The sequence below is a fragment of the Vicia villosa genome, linkage group LG5 (assembly GCF_029867415.1).
Source record: "Vicia villosa cultivar HV-30 ecotype Madison, WI linkage group LG5, Vvil1.0, whole genome shotgun sequence".
NCBI classification, from domain to species: Eukaryota; Viridiplantae; Streptophyta; class Magnoliopsida; order Fabales; family Fabaceae; genus Vicia; species Vicia villosa.
The window spans coordinates 171,565,275-171,585,748 of record NC_081184.1 but is presented as its reverse complement, the minus strand read 5'-3'; the positions used below and the strand labels follow the sequence as shown (position 1 = coordinate 171,585,748).

The window sequence follows — 20,474 nt, the reverse complement described above, 5'->3', positions numbered from 1 at the left end:
CCTGCCTAATAGTTGCGACACTTTTGGGTATTTTCCTTTTCAAAATTGACAATATATTTTTGGGTTGAACCATATTCAATGTCATGCCAGAGACAAGCTCTGGTGTCATCAAGTTCAACTTTTAGATAAGTGCTTTATATTTGCCACTTCTTTAGCATCTCATCAGCACTAATGTTTGTCTTCTATTATAACCAAAAACAATCTCCCGATTACAATCCTGAACCCTAATTTGGAAACATAGGTTCATGAATAGCAAACTCCTATTTATTTGTAAATTATTTTTCCAACATCTACATGACATCCCCTAGTTTAACTTCCACATATGCATTAGCCTCAGAAACAACATTTGGGGCATCCCAAGAGTGCACCATAACTACAACCAATCATAACGTAAGACATTTCAAATTCAATATTAGAATAATCTATATGCAACGTACTAGTTCATGCTAAAAAATATGATCTTAAGCAATTACCAATTTAATACATGTACATTATTTAAAATTCTAACTTCTTTTGCTCATTTTGATACCAAAATACGAATAAATGTTATTTTGAAGTAAAAGTATTGAAAGACAAAGGAAGGATATTTTTGTAAGGTTTTTTAGAAAATAAGGTCATGATAAAAAAACATGAAGAGTGATATACATGCAAGGTAACATACAGAGAATAAATTCCAAACATGTTTTTGGCAAAAATCGGCGTGCCTCAATGATAAAGTGATTTTCTTATAAAATAGGTGCATTTGAATCTTGAAATATGGAAGATATGAAGGATATTTTTGAGTTTATATAGAGTGTGAACATTACATGAGTTGTAACTGCTAGTGAACAACATTTGAAGTGGTTTGACATGGTTGTCTTATGGGCTGACAAGATTGAGTTTAGTCCAATTATTAATTGGATATGTTATTCAATAAACTTGTCTTATATTTTATTATCTATATTATTTTAAAAACAAGATTAAATGTACAATAAAACTGCATATCACATAAATTTTTATAAATCAAATAAATCATACATAGTTATAAACGTAGTTAAGTGATATTTAAAATATTTATAAAATCCATTAGTTGAGATGTCTAACTCTTATCATTTAAAAAAAAAAAACTCTAAAGAGATAAACACCACAAAAAGTTTTCAAGCAAAGGTATAGAATATTTGTCACAACTTACTAAGTGCAACCTTAGATATAATAAAGTAGAATCATACATAAAAATATAATTATTAGCCTAACAATCCAAAATATATAACAAAATAAATTATGAAATATGCAACTTCTTGAATAGAGCTCCTCAAACACTTGGTTTTACGTACAAATTTATCTTACCCACTTATGATATATCTACAAATTTATAAGCATTACAATTATTATCATTTAAAAAAAACCTCTTCACATTGTTCCAATGTTTACTCTTTGACAATTTCAGTAGTTAATTGTTAACAATTAATACTTTCAAGAGCAACACCAACAAATCTATGTTTAACTTCAATAATAGAGATTGATATTCAATAGAATTATAAATAAAACACATGATCAATTTGTGAAATAATGCATATATATAACTCTTGAATTTTCTAACAACACAAAAAGAAAAAGGAAAAATAAAAATTAGAGAGAGAGGGGACCTCCAAAGGCCTGATAAGGAAGTACAGCGTTGAAGTAGTGAGAAAAGATAAAGAAAAGACAGAAAAATTAATCAACTGAGAGATACAAGAATATGGCAAGTCATTTGCGTTTATAAGGAGAGAAGATAGATTGTGTGACTTAGGTAGCCTTTTGATAATATTTGTTTTGTACTAGAATTGGAATTGATTGGAAAGAGTGGACTCATAATCTGTTATGGGGGTTCACAATTTCCGATGCGGTGGACATGGGGATGACCAACAAAGTGACATGTTTTTCTCTTTATATAGGGGAATGGTTGGTAAGCGTATGCTTGTGGAACAATGTGGAATGCAGTTAACCATTAAATTGATTTGAGAGATTAGCATGGCATTCTCACGAGGGATGTTATGTGACACGGGGAAAAGGGTCTACATGTCCCATTGTCCCTCATGAGGAAATTTCTTGCATCATAACTAGGTTTTTGCCCTATGTACCTTACTAACGGCATATAAAAATTTCCTTCCAAGACATTGTCTCTGCTTTGCAAGGTGACAGTTTGTGACACACATCAATATTCGGCCACGGGATCCGTGAATATGAGCGTCATAATTGGGATGTTGTTCTCGAGAATGGGTGAATCAAATGCATCTCTTAGAAGTCAGTGTATTGAATCATTTGTTGATTGCCCTTTCATAATTGTGTCAATTCAGGTGAGCATTGGTTAAAGTCTTCTAAGAGCGGTGTGAGTATAAATGAGGTAAGCCAACACAGACACTATTCTTCAACTTTTTAAGCTTTAAAACAACTCCAATTATCCAAATAGTTCCTAGTAGGACATCTTATTCGAGAATCCTAATAAGAGTTCTTAGACCGCCTATTATCGTAAGATGTGTTCTCCTAGTCCTAAGCCACTCACAGTGACACTTTTCCGTTAGATGAGATATGATTTTACTTTATTTAGATCATATGTAGGTACGTGTTTAGTTTCCCAAACATTCCTCTGTCTTTGTTAGGCATATGATTAGTCAAAAATAGGCTGATAAGAGGTATATTGAGTAACTGAACCACACATTGTGTGTAGATAACTGAGGCACATGTATTTTGCATGTTTGGGAGACTGAGGCAAGATACACGAGGTGGTATTTTGAAATATCACATCTTTATCTATGGACGAAGCACTAGAAATTGAAGCAATAAAAGATAAGGAATAAAATGAAAGTAGTACGTTCATGACATGCGCCCGTATTTTATACTTGGCATATGAGTTATTATTTGATGGGGATGTAGAAAAGAGTAATGTAGTTCACAATGTTGTGCAATGAATTATAAGGGAGGCTAAGAATGTCTTGTGATACAAGATATAAGGAGGGATTGGTCATTGGAGTAGTTTGTGCATGACACAATATGATGTATTTTTATACTATATTTTGCTTAGGATTGTATAAAATTATGTATATGCACACTATCTTATCTATTATGCATTTCAGATAAAGTGTTACATTACATAATTTTTGGAGTACATTTCTTGTTATAATATTAGTTTATGTTACCATGTTATGATTATTCATGTTGATGTTTGCGTAATCAAATATTCAAATATCAACAAAATATGCATTTTATTGTAAAGTATAAGGTCATATTCTATAATTCGAATACATTTTAAGAAGGCGTTTTACAAATTTGGATTGTAAATTCGAACTTGTGTAAATACATCAATCCTAAGTTCAGATTATAGAATCTGAATCTTGAATCTTATGAACACATGATTATTTGATATGTGGTCACATTGACAATTTGTGTAAACTACAAAGCACACGAGTTTGCGTAATTTTATGTGTTTGATTCATTTACAATTCACAACACAAGATAATGAATTCTTACCCAAACCTTGTGAAAATAAACTCTAACCCAACCACAATCTACTACAACAAATGAACTATCCTCCATTTGTTTAGGATCAATGTCAATGTTAAATAATATGCTATTTGAAGGACCAATTGAATCATCATTTCAACCTCACAGATACTATAAGGATGATCCCTGTTGAGTGTCATCGTTCGTTAATCAACGATGATGGGTCTGTTTCCTTCACCAATATGTAACTTCAAAGCGACAATGATCTGATAATCATATTTTCAATACTTAGTCAATATCATATCAAGATGTTGATCAAATAAGACACTACCTTGACCAAATATGCTTTTACTATATTTTCAAGTTTGATTAGTCTTATTACATTTGACAAAAACAAAGCATGATTAATTGAGCCCAATAAAGTAATTTGTTTGTTTTTTGTTTTGTTTTGAAAAGTAAGTGATTTGATTCCATGGTTTTGTTAAAACTCAAAATAAAATAAAATTACATCCTCCATTTTATTTTGTTTTTCACTTTTCACACATTAAATTTTTTAGTTAATTTGTATGAGAAAGAAAAAAATGAGTAATTTTGTAAATTCCTTCTTGCTAATGATTGAAAAGATAATTTATTGATATAATAAAACAACTTAAAGCTATAATAATAAAAATAAAATTAATGATTTATTGATATAATAAAACAGCTTATTATTTAAATATTTTTTCGAAACAATATATAATAAAAAATTACATATATATAAGTACTTATTTTAGGCTATAGAGACTAGTAGGTAATGAGATATTCAATACAAAATTTACTACTATTATGATTAAATAAATTACATTCTTAAATATAAAAATATGCATGTGATGCAAGATCATGCATAAGACTATTGTATGAGATAGAAAAAGGGTCAACCAGCAAAATTTTGGTAAGTAAATAACGTATTTGACGGAGAGATGAAAACAGAGTCAAACACGTTGATGGTACCATGCAATTCTCAAAACCATTACCTTTCATTCTCTTTCTTATTTCACCACAACTAAACCTTTCTGTTCCCAACCTCTTTCATTCTCATAAATTCAACCCTTTCTGTAACTTGTATCTTATCTCCCACACAAACACTCCCTCTCTCCCCATCGTCAAGATTCAGATATTTGATTTAGCCACCAACTATCTGGTAAGAATATATTTTACATATTTTGAATAATGCATATTCGTAATCAAGAATCATTGTGACACGTTTGTTCTCTTTCTTTAAAGAATTAATAAAGGGAGGGGAGTTAGATATTGAATGGGAGAAAGAGATAATTGTAAGTCATTGATGGAAGACCTTCTTGGCCTTTTAAGAATTCGCATCAAGCGCGGTGTCAACCTCGCCATTCGTGATGTTAATACCAGCGATCCATACATCGTTGTTAAGATGGGCAAGCAGGTATACTATCTATACAACTCTGACACAGACACCTGACACGACATATTACAGATATATCCTAAATTTTTTACTTCACATTTTTTCAGAAACTCAAGACTCGTGTGGTTAAAAAGGATATCAATCCTGAATGGAATGAAGATCTTACACTTTCGATCACCGATCCCGTTCTTCCATTCAAACTAGTAAATTTTTCTGTCTATATATAAGATTAAAAAAAAAATCATTTTGTATTATAGACCTAATTGATTTTTTTTGTTGTAGACTGTGTATGATTATGACACATTTAGCAAAGATGACAATATGGGAGATGCTGAATTAGACGTTTCACCATTTATAGAGGCATTGAAGATGAACATAAACGATCTTCCAAGTGGTACTATAATCACCAGAATACAACCATGTAGGACAAATTGTTTGGCAGAAGAGAGTTGCATCAGTTATACAGATGGACAAATTGTCCAAGATGTTGTTCTTAGATTGCGACATGTTGAATGTGGTGAAGTTGAAATTCAATTGCAATGGATCGCTCTTCCTGGTTCCAAGGGTTTATAATTTTAAATTCAATACAAAAAATCACCATTCTTTGTTTCATTAGTTGTTACTGGAAATTGCATTGCATTGCACAACAAACTATTTTTTTATTTTTTGTTCTAGGGCATTGTTAGTAGGGTTGAATTTCTATTTTTTTTTTTTTTCCTTATTCGTCATTGTTCTTTCTCGGCATGTACTCTTTGATACTTGCCGATAAGTATCAACGTACTATATTATTTATAGACGATTAAACGAAATTTTATATTGTAACTGTTTCATGCATTTAAAAAAAAAAATTGAACCTTATTTGAATATGTATTTTTTCCTTATTCTTCATTATTTGAACTTATTAATTTGATTTTAAATGTTGTTGAGTAAATAATTTTATAAGGGTTAATTCTACAGGTGAATAAATAAATTTAAGAATAAAGTGTGAGCTACAGATTATTAGTTAGAATAAATTAACTAATAGTTTGACCTCTAAATTATCATATGCTCTCCTACTTAGTTATTAAGTATATAAAAAAATAAAAAGTTGTTTGGATCATTTGCAGTCACTTTGCATTTAGACAATCCATGTATAATCATTAGTTATTGATTTAGAGTATTCAAACTATTTATTTTTTCCATTAGATTTGCGGAAGACCTTGGTTTATTAAGAGTGATTCAATTGATAGATTCAATTTAGAAAAGAGTGCTCTATTCACTTATGCACAAGAAGATATTCACTTATATATATTAGATAAGAGCACGATCTCCTTCTTCATCTCAATCATTGATTATATCGTCCGATTGTCTACACTCCATGTCAAACAAATCGGGAAAAGTTCTAAACGTCCCCTTTATATAAGCATGACTCTGAATCTCACCCATATATTATTCTTAAACATACACACTTTCTTCATCTCATTTAAACACTGACTCAAGCGTTGTAGTGCTAACATTTTACAGGTACCTCATCTATTCACTAGAAAACCATAACCACTGTATCATAAGCCTTATTGCAGTGGTCATCTTCAACTTTTCTTTTATGCTTGATTCCAGTACAGAATATTGGCGTTGTATGTGAGAATCATCTTTTGATTCTCATGAATTTTCCATCGGATTTCTATTATTCCCTTTATTGCACCGCCATAATTGTTTCTTATTATAGTTTCAACAATCGTATTCGTCTTGTAAATACTCTTTCGATTACCTTTTCCAATGTCCGGTTGAACAATCTCACAATCTGAACACATGTAATAATCTATGGCCGACTATCCACATTTTAAAGACAAATTGCCTCTTTGTAGATGCCTTCAACAATGTCGACTTAAGAAATTTCATTTTCAAAGCACCTCAAGGAAGATATGTCGAGTTAGTAAGGATGTTCAATGCAAGAATTTGCACAAGCTTACAACTTATCTATCATTCAATAATCAAGACTACAATCTATGGGACAGTGTAAAGGTGTGAAAAACACAAGAAGAGGGAGTTTAAATTGATTTTTAAAACAAAAGCTTTTCTTTGAAAATCTCCTTTAATAAAAACAATTATTCTTCACTATTGATAATAAAGTTAAAGATGCAAGAAGGAAAGAACAAGATATGTTTATACTAGTTCACTTGAAAATTATCAAGCTAATCCAGTCCATTTGCCAAGGTAATTTTGCCTTATCAATCAAGGTCTTAATCCAATAATCTCACATATTATTACAATGTACAAGATAACTGCAAGTGAATCACGTACAATATCTAAGACACACTAATCTTAAACTTCTCAAGGATTCTGACCAACTGGTCCCTTAAGACAGAATCAAACAACAATTTGAAAAAGGTTTGTGTACAATATATTTGCTTCTACACAAGCTGATAGTAAACAGTATTTCAAGCTTATGAACAGTCTTGTAAGAACGTGAATTAGCAGCCTTTTCCTTAGGTCTTCAAGCTTATTTATAGCCGATAAAATAATATATCCGTTTGAGGGTATTTTTGGAAATTCCAGAAAGTTGGCAGCTTGAACAATGTGGTGGACAAGATCGAATGACGCGTCATCCTTTCATGCTAGTGGAGCGAAACATTCATTTTGTACCATGTACCATGTACCACGTTAATGTTATCTTGTTATCTTTTTGGGCTTCAGAGGCTTCTGATGAGCATGAGTTAGAAGAAAGAAAATAATCCTTGGGTCATCAGAACTTCATGTCTTCAGAACATCTTCTTCAAAATCTTCAACACTTGGTCTTCAGTACCTTTTATCTTCAGAAACATAAGTTTTCATCATCTAGACTATTCCTCAGAACTTCTATCTTCATATCTTCAGAACTTTGTTTCTTTGATAGCGTATTAGAGTCACAACTTCAGTGCCTTTTGAAGTGGTTTGCTACTGTTCATGAGAACTCGTGTAGCGCAAAAGTGGAACTTAGTCTCTTATGATGTTTTGGCAACTTCTTTCATCAGATTCAGAACCTGTTTATTAAATAATCAAAATAACAAACATTAGAGTACCAAAATTGTTCATACAAACATACTTGTTGATATCATCAAAATTCAAAGGCATTATTGCAGAACAAAATTTTGTTCTAACACGATGAAGGTAACAATTTCAATTTTGTTGTTTATGGCCTATCTTTCTTAACTGGTCCATCTTTTAGAATTCCTTATCCTCTTACCGTCGACGCTATATGCCCGGATAGTCGGATGATTCACTATACGATGAATCATATTCTCTTTCCAAAGAGATTAAATCGAGCATCTTTCAAAAATCGGATATTCACTCGGTTTGGTTTTTGGAAAATGGAATTGAGAAGAATTAGGTACATGTTATGGTTCATCATAAGTTTGAGAGCAAAAGGAAGAACATGATTATACCCTATAGTGGATTAATCACGAAAAATCTTGATGTATTATGATTCCTACTTGGATGAAGAAGAATAGGAAAGTATGCACTCAAAATATAAAAAAAATATCTTATGAGGTGTGACATTAAAGGAAGGGAAGTCTTCCGCATTTCTTCTAAAGCAACATCAAGGGAAATACAACAAATAAACGATGACTTCTCTTCATCCTCCTTGAAATTCTGGTTAAAGATATGTGATGTCGAATGAGATATCACGACACAATATCTGAGTTATGAACAAATATAATCACATCATTAATAAGCGTGCAGAAAGTAAATGACACGGTGATATGTTTACCCAGTTCGGAACAATCCTTCCTACTCTGGGAGCTACCAAGCCAAGATGAAACTAGAGATGGCAAGAAGACCCAAACCCACGGGTCCCACCCGAACCCGAGTCAACGGGTGAAAACCCGAGTTGACTGGGTTTGGATTCGGGTTCGGGTGTCACCTGATATTTCGGGTGCGGGTTTGGGTAGTGTTAAACCCGCACCCGAAATCACATCCGTTTATATATATATATATATTGGGTAATGCACCGACAGTGTAAAAAAATTTTACACTGTCAACCAACCACAACCATGAATTAGGATAAATCATACTGTAATTTTAAAAAATTTATATGACATGGCAAAACGATTTGTTTTTATTGGATGACAGTGTAAAATTTTTTTACACTGTCAGTGCACTACCTTTAACCTCTATATATATAATATCAAATTATATATATTATATTATATATATATATATATATATATATATATATATATATATATATATATATAGTGGATAATTGTAGAAAAAATGTATTTTATGTATTTTGTTGCGGGTTTGGGTAAAAAACTCGAACCTAACGGGTGTGGGCGTGAGTGTTATTTTGCAACCCGAACATCCTCTGGGTTTGGGTTCAGATGTCGATTTTGGGTACGAGTTTGGATAGTGCAAAACCCGCATCCGACCCGACCCGTTGTCATCCCTAGATGAAACCAATATCCAATAGTATCAATTCGAAGTTAAACAGTCTCAATTTACCCTTCTCACTTAATCACTACTCTTTCTATGATTTCTACCTAAGTATGAGGCCCTCCTCAAATCCCTTCCAGTCACAATCCCGTGACAAAATAAAAATAAGCAAACTACTCCTCGATGCTTCAAAGCTTACGAGGATGCAAATACTCTCCTTGCTTACAAGCTTAAGAGATCAAACAAAATTCAACACCTAAAGGTTTATGAATGTACACCGTGGAACATACAAAAATAAGGATTCCTAAACCCTAAAATAAACAATATCAGTTCCATACCTAAACTAGGTTACAACCCTTATATATATATAATTCTATTCAGGGTTGGGCTTCAAAAACGCAGCAGTGAGGCTGCCAAAATTCTGCTACTTGTTCTCCAAGAAATTAGGTTTTCAATCCAATCTTTCCTATAATGTCTCCAATCAAAGACACTGTGAAAATATTCTTGATTGAATCCACCTTGGCAAAAATATCAGCTGATTGATTTCTTCAAATATTCTGAGCTAATTTAAATATTCCTGTAGCAAATAATAACACCTGATTCACATGCCATATCAGCTTTTTGCAGCCAGGATGTCATGACATCTTCTTCAACATGTTGAAGTCTGAATGCTAAGTCATATAGCATCTCTTCCAACATGATCTTCCTCAGTGTATTTTAGCAAAATGCATGCCAACAATCAGAGAGCTTTCACTCCTCAAACATTTTCAATGACACCCGTGAATGATCAGATGACAATGCACTCAAATCATAACAAGCTCATAAAGAAACTAGAGAGAATATCTCTTATATTTCCAATGGTGTCTAGCAAGGATGATGATGAGATTGATCTGCTGTCGCACGCGGAGCAAATACGAGTAATTTTTAAAAGACCGTAGATAGCGACAATGACTCGAATATCGTTCTCAAGGATTCTTGTATTATTATTGACCAATTGAAACGATTATGGGGGGGTTGTTTTGGTTTAGGATTCGATTATGTAAAACAAAGTAACTAAGTGATTATTGAAATAAGTTATTATAACAGGTTAATCTACGGGTTCGACTTCCAACTTATGATTGGTCATTACAATTCCAATTCCCTAAGCGGTTCCAATTCTTATTCGATTGCAATATTGAAGAAATAAGCGTTGACAATACTACACGAGTTATGTTCCTAATCACTGAATTAAGCAAACGGTTCACCGAACTAAGCAAACGATTATAGATAGCGTGAACTAACGAAAAAGCTAAGTTAAACACGATTAAGGCAAGGATATACATAAATCGAAATTAATCCAATCTATAAGAACGAATTAAGAAAACGAAAATTATAGAACAAATTAGAAAGGAACTGAATTAAATTGAAATTGATAAAAACCTCAAAGTCTTGTGGAATTCGAATTCAACTGATTGCCCCTTAGGATTAGTTCTCCATTAACCGATTTGTACAAAGCAAATTTTAGCGTGAAAAGAAAGTAACCTACTGTAGCGGCTGTTAGTCCTTATAAAACAAAATAAGGTTATGTGTCCCCTTAGGATTAGTTCTCCATTGACCGATTTGTACAAAGCAAATTTTAGCGTGAAAAGAAAGTAACCTACTGTAGCGGCTTCCAGTCCTTATAAAACAAAATAAGACTATGTGTCCCCTTATTTAAACCTCTCAAGTGCAAAGTACGGATCTTCTACACTTGCATTGAAGTGGTGACCAAATCAACAACAATTGAAACACTATTTTCATGGCGTGTTGATAACTCATGTCAACTTGTGTGAAACTTTGGTAATGGGAGAAATATGCACAATCCTCAAGTGAAAGTCAACAAAGGGATGCGATAAAAAGCTTAAATATTAGGAATATCAGTACAAAAATTAATAGACCTTAGGTATGTCTAGTGATTTACTCCCTCCAGCCTTATTTATAAGCAAAGATTCTTTTTTTAGGTTCATTGAGTAATGAATGCATCTGGTCTAATAATAGACCAGATACATTTATTATTCAATGAACCTAAAAAAGAAATTTTTGCTTATAAATAAGGCCAGAGGGAGTACCATTTAAGATGACACATGGTGCAAAAAACTTGAGGATCACGGTTTCATCTTAAGATAAACACACATGTACTAAAAAAATTTTGATGTGAGTCCACGACGTAGGTTAAATTTGTTATAAGGGTTGAATCAACATTAAACTTGATTGTAGTTGATGCTAAAAATAATACTAAAAGCAAATCAAAGGACATAATCCTATTAAATACATATGAGCGAAATGAGTTCATGTTTTAAAAAAATAGGCAAACACAAATAGCCACGTAAGCATGGTAGAAATAATTATGCAACATTTTTCTCACGGTATATTTATTATACCTAGGTATAAGGGTAAGTACCTTAAATGCACTAAAAATCTAAAATTTCTAAGGACAAACCTACAAAGATTCGTAGTAGTCTAAAGAGATATGCCAAGAGTCAGTAATGAAATAACCTTAAATAAACCCAACCACCTAGAAAAACATACATCATGTCATAATCAAAGCACAACCCAACATGAACTGGGGAAATTAAAACTATATGGTCCCCACGATCAAAAGTCCAACTTGTAAGGGGTTTAAAGAATTAGTGAAGTCAATTTTTTTAAAAATTAGAGTTAATTAGACTCTTATCCACAGACCAATCCTAGGGAAGCACAAAGACAAACCTCGACCTGATTTCACTGAACCTGACTTGGGGGCCTATTGTCTTGACTTGATTACAAATTATAAATTAGTCGTGATCAAAATTCTCTAAAAGCTTTAAACGTCTAAAGATATTACAAATCGTTAGATCATATCAAATAATCATCAAATACAATTCGTAGTATTTATTACACCTAGATATAAAGGTAAGTACCTTAGATGCACTAAAAATCTAAAATTTCTAAGGACAAACCTACAAAGATTCATAGTAGTCTAAAGAGATATAACAAGAGTCAATAATGAAATAACCTAAAATAACCCCAAACACCTAGAAAAACATACATCATGTCATAATCAAAGCACAATCCAACATGAACCGAGGAAATTAAAACTATATGGTCCCCACGATCAAAAGTCCAACTCATAAGGGGTTTAAAGAATTAGTGAAGTCAATTTTTTTTTAAAATCAGAGTTAATTAGACTCTAAACCACAAACCAATCCTAGGGAATCACAAAGACAAACCTCGACTTGATTTCACTGAACCTGACTTGGGGGCTATTGTCTTGACTAGATTACAAGATATAAATTACTCGTGATCGAGTCTAGATACAAAATTCTCTAGAAGCTTCAAACATCTAAAGATATTAAAAATCGTCAGATCATATGAAATAATCATCAAATACAATCCTATCACCGTGGGGTTAGGTCGAGGACAACATTTTTTTTAGCCATAATTAAAACTTCAAAACTTGGGTGGACAAGGACCACCTTAAAGGGACACCCGATGAAGACAAATGATCAAGGCATAACCGAATAATCTTCTAATATTTGCTCTTTTAATTATAACAATGGTCCTGCATCGATAGTTTTCTTTAATGAGTATCTCCTCTATCTTTTGATGAATGGTCAAAGGCAAAAGCCCCGGACGATGATTTACTCTATATAAGACAAACATATTTGAGATTTAAAAAAAAAAAAACATTGAAATGTAAAGAAATGAAATGCATGCATTGGTTTTATTCTCTTTAGGAAGCATAAAAGCATATGGCAGTGCATGCAACTAAGCAGGGTTCTGATTCTGATATCTAGGAATTCTATATTTACTGACACGCCTTATAAGTAGTAAGTACTGTTTCCGGGTCCCTTTACTTTCATTCCCTGCTCCCCTCAATGCCATCCATCATTAACTTCTACGCATGCCTAGATTAGATTAGGTTATCACTTTTAGGACATACTCCAGTAGATTACTAAGTACAGCTGTATTAATTTTACACATTTATTTAAATTAATTTTCTAAGTTTTTCCTAAGAACATTATTTGAGAATTTCAAATAAAATATCTGTTTGTAAAAAAGTTGAGTAGTGTTTTATTACAAATACTTTTTTTATAAAGATTTCGGTTTTAAATATAATTAAAAGTTGGTCCAAGAAAATTAATGTTTTTGGTTCAAATTGAACTAAATACTAAATTTAGGTATTTTTGTTATTAACTTTTTGTTTATATTTGTGATTGAGTAACATTCTAGTTTTAAAATAAATGTTCTTTAGTTTTATTTAGATTGATGAAATTAAATGGATTGAGAGGTGAAATAGAATAAAAGTTTATTGATTGAATTATTTAAAGTTACACGTTTAAATACTTCTCACCTTTAAATCGTAACCCTACATTTGAAACCATCATAATTGACAATTTGTTTCACTTTTTATATATGTTTGTCCAAAAAAAATACAGGCAGCTCTTCCACAAGGAATTATCCCATTTGTTTTTGCCAAGAAATACAATGTACATACTGATATTCTCAATACAGGGTATGTACTTTTTTGTTCAATGTATAGAAAATTTATATTCACACCTCACCTTTTTTTTTTACCATCAATTAGGTTTCTTCATTGAATGCTAATGAATGAAGCTGGTTGAATTAAATGCAGGGTAATTTTTGGGATGTTGATTGCATTGCCCATAACGTTAGTTTATTACATCTTGTTGGGGCTATGAATGGATATCAAAATGAAGATTACATTTGGCATTCATGCAAGGAATTGCTTAATTGAGGCTTCTAGCTTAGACCAAGAGAAAAAAAAACATCACCTTTATTACTATTTAAGAATAGTAGGAACCAACCAATTAGTTTTAGTTTTCTTTAAATGAATTGTTCTTGTTTAGTGAAAAATGTATAATCATGCTAGTACCTAGTGGAGTAGTTGATTTTATAAAAAAACTATAGTTATTATCTTGTTAGATTTCAAACTTAAAATGTTCCCATATTGCAATTTGCACACCACTCATCAAGTTATAATTTAGAAAAATAAGTCAAACTTAGTATTTGTGGAAATGTTTTTCTTTTAAGTTTATATTCGTTTTAAATTTGTTGATAAAAAATGATAAATTTTTTGAATAAATAATTGTGATAAAAAGTATGAAATGCATTATGGATGATTTTTAAAAACTATAAAAATATTTTTTAATTATTTTTATTGTTCTAAAAAAAACTATTGTTCATTTGAATAATTTATCATCTCTGTATTAATAATTCAAAGTAACATAAATTTGAAAAAATAAAAGTAGAAAATAGTTTTACAAACTAAACAGACTTACCTTCCACTTTATCCATTTAGGATACTTTGATTTTATATATTTTTTAAATAATAATTAATTGAATTGATTTTAATAATAAAATAAATTTAATTTGTTAAGATGTTTTTATTAATAGTAACTAGTGTCTAACTCGTGCGTTCGCACGGGTACCCGTCGTTTTCGCAAATTGTGATTGAGAAAAATAAAAGTTATTATTAAAAGATTAAGTTTTGGGTAAAATTGAAAAGGTTATAAAAATAGTAATATTTTATTTGACAAATTATAATGAAGGAAAACTTTTAAAATCGCATATTCACAAATTATAATGAAAAAATATTCAATCAAATTATATATTTCAATTAGTGTTAACTATTTAATATAATTGATTAAACTATAAACTATTAGCCCAATCTCAAACTATCAGCTAAGGAGAATCCATTATTTTTGGCTAGCTAAGGAGAAAATTAATTATTTTGGCTCAATTATAACTACAAACTATCAGTCCAATCTTAAACTATCGGCTCTCTCTTGTAGGCCAATGAGAAACCACTACAAACTCCATTTATAATAATGATTCATTCAAAATACATAATTAATAGAAAAATACTTTGACCAGTAACTTCATGTTCCCGCTAATATTCACTATTTTGATAAGTAACTTCGTATTCCTGTTAATATTTCAAATTTCTTCCCGTTAATTTTCAATATTTTGATCAGTAACTTAATGTTCTTGTTAATATTCATTATTTTGATCAGTAATTCCGTGTTCCCGTTAATATTTATTATTTTGATCAATAAGTTCGTGTTCTCGTTAATATTCCAAATTCGTTTCCGTTAATATTCAAAAAAATTATCAGTAACTTAATGTTTCTGTTAATATTCAAAATTTTATCAGTAACTTCGTGTTCCTGTTAATATTCAATATTTTGAATTCAACAAACTCTTTTGAAAATAGTTTATTTTGTCCTTTTCCTCATTCAAATTAGTATTTTAAAAATCATTTGTCTACCCTTTTGTTTCATACTACTATTGTATTTAATGTATTTTGTTCAATTACTTAGTATATTTACTATGTCCTTTGACCCAAATACTTGTGAACTAAAATTTTAATTGAAATGTGTTACTACTAAATTCAGCAAATAGCAAAAAAAAAATTAGATTAATTTTATGACTTTCCTCATAGTATTTGTACTCCACACACAAGAAAAGAAGAAGAAGAAAAAAGAGAGTGGAGACATGTATGTACTAGAGTCAGAATCTGTTCACAAAAGTTTAAGCTATTGTCTCCAAAATAAGTACTTATAGTTAAACACATACCTCAAACCCAACACAAAATGCTTTTTCTAGACTAAAAACCCCCCATACAAGATAAACCATCCAAACCAAACCCTCTTTTCTTCAAACATATTTCAGAATAAATTATATTTTATTTCTTGGAAACTGGAAGGTTAATCTTAGTAGCAGCACCCAAACCAAAGCTGAAAATAGTATATTTTCTGTATTCATTCACTCATTCATTCAGTCACTGCACAAAAAACCAAACACAACAACTTAGAGAAAACAAAACAAAACCAAGCAAACAACAACTTGAAGATGATAACATTAACAGATTTCTACCATGTTATGACAACAATGGTGCCACTGTATGTAGCCATGATCTTAGCTTATGGTTCAGTCAAATGGTGGAAAATCTTCACTCCTGATCAATGTTCAGGAATCAACCGTTTCGTTGCTTTTTTTGCAGCTCCTTTACTTTCATTCCATTTCATAGCCTCTAACAATCCATACAAAATGAACCTACGGTTCCTCTCCGCAGACACACTCCAGAAAATCATAGTCATAACCGCTCTAACCATTTGGGCTAATGTTAGCAAAAGAGGTTGTTTAGAATGGACAATAACACTATTTTCCATTTCAACTCTTCCGAACACTTTGGTTATGGGAATACCTCTCTTGAAAGGGATGTACGGTGAGTTCTCAGGGAGTTTGATGGTGCAAATCGTGGTTCTTCAGTGTATAATTTGGTATACTTTGATATTGTTCTTGTTTGAGTATAGAGGGGCGAGAATGCTTATCTCAGAACAGTTTCCAGATACTGCTGGCACCATTGTTTCCATTCATGTTGATTCTGATGTAATGTCTATGGATGGAAGACAATGTTTGGAAACAGAAGCTGAAGTTAAAGAAGATGGGAAGCTTCATGTTACAGTGAGAAAATCAAATGCTTCAATATCGGATATATATTCAAGAAGATCTCATAATTCTCATGCAAATACAACACCTCGTGCTTCAAATCTGACAAATGCGGAGATATACTCTTTGCAATCTTCTAGGAATCTAACTTCAAGAGGGTCAAGTTTCAACCACACAGATTTCTATTCAATGATGGGTCGAAATTCAAACTTTGGTGCTTCTGATTTGAAGGGAACAACACCAAGAAGTTCTAACTATGATCTTCCAACAACGGGGAATAATTATCCTACACCGAACCCTGGAATGTTCTCTCCTAAGAATGTTGCTACTAAGAAGGCTAACAATAGTAGTAATAGTAATGGTCAAGTGGCTGTGAAAACTGATGACCTTCATATGTTTATTTGGAGTTCAAGTGGCTCTCATGTTTCTGATGTGTTCGGTTCTCATCTTGAATATGGAGGAACTGGAACTGGAAATGGAGTTCAAGTTCATCATGATCAGAAACAAGTCAAGATGAATCTCTCTCCTAGAAAAGGTTTTTTTATTTTTTTTCTTCTATTAGTTTAATGACCATAATTTCATGAATAAATAGGATATCGCAGATTCAAACCTAAATCTCTGCAATTAGACTTAGGTTTGAATCTGCGCTTCTGCAGTTAGATGTCTCTGCAGATATAAATGAAGCTTAATTTTTTTTTTGTTTTTTTTATGTGGTTGATTAATATTAATTGATATGATTGTTATTATTATTAGGGGAGGGTGAAGAGGAATACATAGATGAGTCTAGGAATGAGGAAAGAGGAAAGGGGAACCCTAAAGTTATGCCACCAGCAAGTGTAATGACAAGGCTAATATTGATAATGGTTTGGAGAAAATTTATCAGAAATCCAAACACATATTCCAGCATTATAGGCTTAACTTGGTCACTTGTTTCATTCAGGTACTACTACTATACTACATTTTTCACCATTTATTTACAATAATTTTTATGAACAATAGTAATAATGTTTGGTGTTTTGTTTTTCATTGCAATATTGCAGGTGGAATATTGAAATGCCTGTTATCATAGCAAAGTCCATTTCTATATTATCAGATGCAGGACTTGGCATGGCCATGTTCAGTCTTGGTTAGTATATACATACATACACATAGATACATGCATGCATAGCATCTTCATCGTTAGTATTAAATTGAATATTTTATGTAACAAAAAGTAGAGCTTCACACTTGTTCTGACCTTTCTTTACTTGAAAGAGGGGATAAAAAATCTTTTATGATTCCATTTTCACTTTGAATATTATATATGGAATAATTTTTTGTTTGATAAAGAAAGCAAGTGTTTCATTATAGTGTATCAGGCAAAAAAGAAAAACAGTGTTGTTATAATAATCATAATAATAATAATAATAATAATAATAATAATAATAATAATAATAATAATAATAATATTATATGTCTGTTGCTTTATGAATCTTTTTAGGAAAACTTTCGATATGTTTATGTTGTGGTGGGTTGGTGGGGATGATGATGAAAGATGTTTTTTGCACAAGTCAAAGAGTACTAGTAGTAGAGCATGTTTGTATCCTTTATGTTGGTTATGGTTATGACTTATGATGATGCTTTTGACATGAATAATGATAGGTTTGTTTATGGCTTTGCAACCAAGGATCATAGTATGTGGTAATTCTGTAGCAACTTTTTCAATGGCCGTTAGATTCCTTACCGGTCCAGCTGTCATGGCAGCTGCTTCCATTGCTGTTGGTCTTAGAGGAACCCTCTTGCATGTTGCCATTGTTCAGGTATAGTAGTAGACTTGTTGAGCTCTTAGTTAATCACAATTTAACTATGACGACTGAATTGAGAAATTTTAATTAGCCACGCTTTATTACAGTTAAACAGAGTCTTTATACATTTGCCACAGTTAAATCAAATAAATCGTGGTAAAACTTTGGACCTTGTATCGGAGTCTATGACGTACACCTTTATTCTTGTGGTTATGTGTACATACAAGGCCGATCGTCTTTGAGAGTGTGCAAGATGGACTATTGTAAATGGTCAAAAATGTAACACGTTTAAATATTTGTCACATTTAAATCGTGGTTAACCCTACTTAAGACTTCTGAAAACTTAAGTCATTCTGACCCTACTTTTGAAACCATCATAATTTACAATTTGCTTCACTTTTTATATATGTTTGTTAAAAAAAATACAGGCAGCTCTTCCACAAGGAATTGTCCCATTTGTTTTTGCCAAGGAATACAATGTACATCCTGATATTCTCAGTACAGGGTATGTATTTTTTGGTCAATGTATACAAAATATCTATTCACACCTCACCTTTTTTTACCATCAATTAGGTTTCTTCATTGAATGCTAATGAATGGAGCTGGTTGAATTAAATGCAGGGTAATTTTTGGGATGTTGATTGCATTGCCCATAACGTTGGTTTATTACATCTTGTTGGGGCTATGAATGGATATCAAAATGAAGATTACATTTGGCATTCATGCAAGGAATTGCTTAATTGAGGCTTCTAGCTTAGACCACGAGAAAAAAACATCACATTTATTACTATTTAAGAATAGTAGGAACCAACCAATTAGTTTTAGTTTTATTCTTTAAATGAATTGTTCTTGTTTAGTGAAAAATGTAGAATCATGCTAGTACCTAGTGGAGTAGTTGATTTTATAAAAAACCTATGGTTATTATCTTGTTTAGATTTCAAACTTAAAATGTCCCCATATTGCAATTTGCACACCACTCATCAAGTTATAATTAAGAAAAATAAATCAAACTTAATATTTGTTTATTTGTGGAAATGTTTTTCTTTTAAGTATATATTCGTTTTAAATTTGTTGATAAAAAATGATAAAAATTTTGAGTAAATAATTGTGATAAAAAGTATGAAATGCATTATGGATGATTTTTAAAATATTTTTATTGTTCTAAAAATAACTATTGTTCTTTTGAATAATTTATCATCTCTGTATTAATAATTCCAAGTAACATACATTTGAATAAATAAAAGAAGAAAATAGTTTTACAAACTAAACAGACTTACCTTCCACTTTATCCATAGGATACTTTGATTTTATATTTTTTTTAAATAATAATTGATTGAATTGATTTTAATAATAAAATAAATTTAATTTGTTAAGACGTTTTTATTAATAGTAACTAGTGTCTTACCCGTACGTTCGCACGGGTACTCGTCGTTTTCGCACATTGTGATTGAGAAAAATAAAAGATATTAGTAAAAGATTAAGTTTTGGGTAAAATTGAAAAAGTTATAAAAATAGTAATATTTTATTTGACAAATTATAATGAAGGAAAAGTTTTAAAATTGCATATTCACAAATTATAATGAAGAAATATTCAATCAAATTATATAATTCAATTAGTGATAACTATTTAATATAATTGATTAAACTACAAACTATTAGCCCAATCTCAAACTATCGGCTAAGGAGAATCTATTATTTTTGGCTAGCTAAGGAGAAAATTAATTATTTTGGCTCAAATATAACTACAAACTATCAGCCCAATCTCAAACTATCGGCTTTCTCTTGTAGGCTAATGTGAAACCACTACAAACTCATTTATAATAATGATTCATTCAAAATACATAATTAATAGAAAAATACGTTGACCAGTAACTTCATGTTCCCGCTAATATTCATTATTTTGATAACTAACTTCGTATTCCCATTAATATTTCAAATTTCTTCCCGTTAATT

At 31.2% G+C, this 20,474-nt stretch overlaps 2 protein-coding genes across 2 annotated transcripts; both read left to right on the top strand.

Annotated features, from left to right (window-relative positions):
* The first annotated feature begins 4,482 nt into the window (after positions 1 to 4,482).
* On the top strand, positions 4,483 to 5,737 carry LOC131608216 (protein C2-DOMAIN ABA-RELATED 4-like). The gene is made up of 4 exons (XM_058880136.1): positions 4,483 to 4,639; positions 4,723 to 4,894; positions 4,981 to 5,076; positions 5,156 to 5,737. The coding sequence occupies exons 2-4, from the start codon at positions 4,754 to 4,756 to the stop codon at positions 5,444 to 5,446; spliced, it is 528 nt and encodes a 175-aa protein (XP_058736119.1). The 5' UTR covers positions 4,483 to 4,639; positions 4,723 to 4,753; the 3' UTR covers positions 5,447 to 5,737.
* A 10,130-nt stretch (positions 5,738 to 15,867) lies between these two features.
* LOC131608215 (probable auxin efflux carrier component 1c) lies at positions 15,868 to 19,407 on the top strand. Its single transcript, XM_058880135.1, has 6 exons — positions 15,868 to 17,272; positions 17,491 to 17,677; positions 17,778 to 17,863; positions 18,379 to 18,536; positions 18,950 to 19,026; positions 19,143 to 19,407. The coding sequence occupies exons 1-6, from the start codon at positions 16,138 to 16,140 to the stop codon at positions 19,207 to 19,209; spliced, it is 1,710 nt and encodes a 569-aa protein (XP_058736118.1). The 5' UTR covers positions 15,868 to 16,137; the 3' UTR covers positions 19,210 to 19,407.
* The last annotated feature ends 1,067 nt before the right edge of the window (positions 19,408 to 20,474 follow it).

Coding starts and splice junctions, on each gene's coding strand:
- LOC131608216 (XM_058880136.1), top strand. CDS start 4,754: ATGGGAGAAAGAGATAATTGTAAGTCATTGATGGAAGACCTTCTTGGC. Junction 4,895..4,980: donor TTGTTAAGATGGGCAAGCAG/GTATACTATCTA, acceptor ACATTTTTTCAG/AAACTCAAGACTCGTGTGGT. Junction 5,077..5,155: donor CCGTTCTTCCATTCAAACTA/GTAAATTTTTCT, acceptor TTTTTGTTGTAG/ACTGTGTATGATTATGACAC.
- LOC131608215 (XM_058880135.1), top strand. CDS start 16,138: ATGATAACATTAACAGATTTCTACCATGTTATGACAACAATGGTGCCA. Junction 17,678..17,777: donor TGGTCACTTGTTTCATTCAG/GTACTACTACTA, acceptor GCAATATTGCAG/GTGGAATATTGAAATGCCTG. Junction 19,027..19,142: donor CCTGATATTCTCAGTACAGG/GTATGTATTTTT, acceptor AATTAAATGCAG/GGTAATTTTTGGGATGTTGA.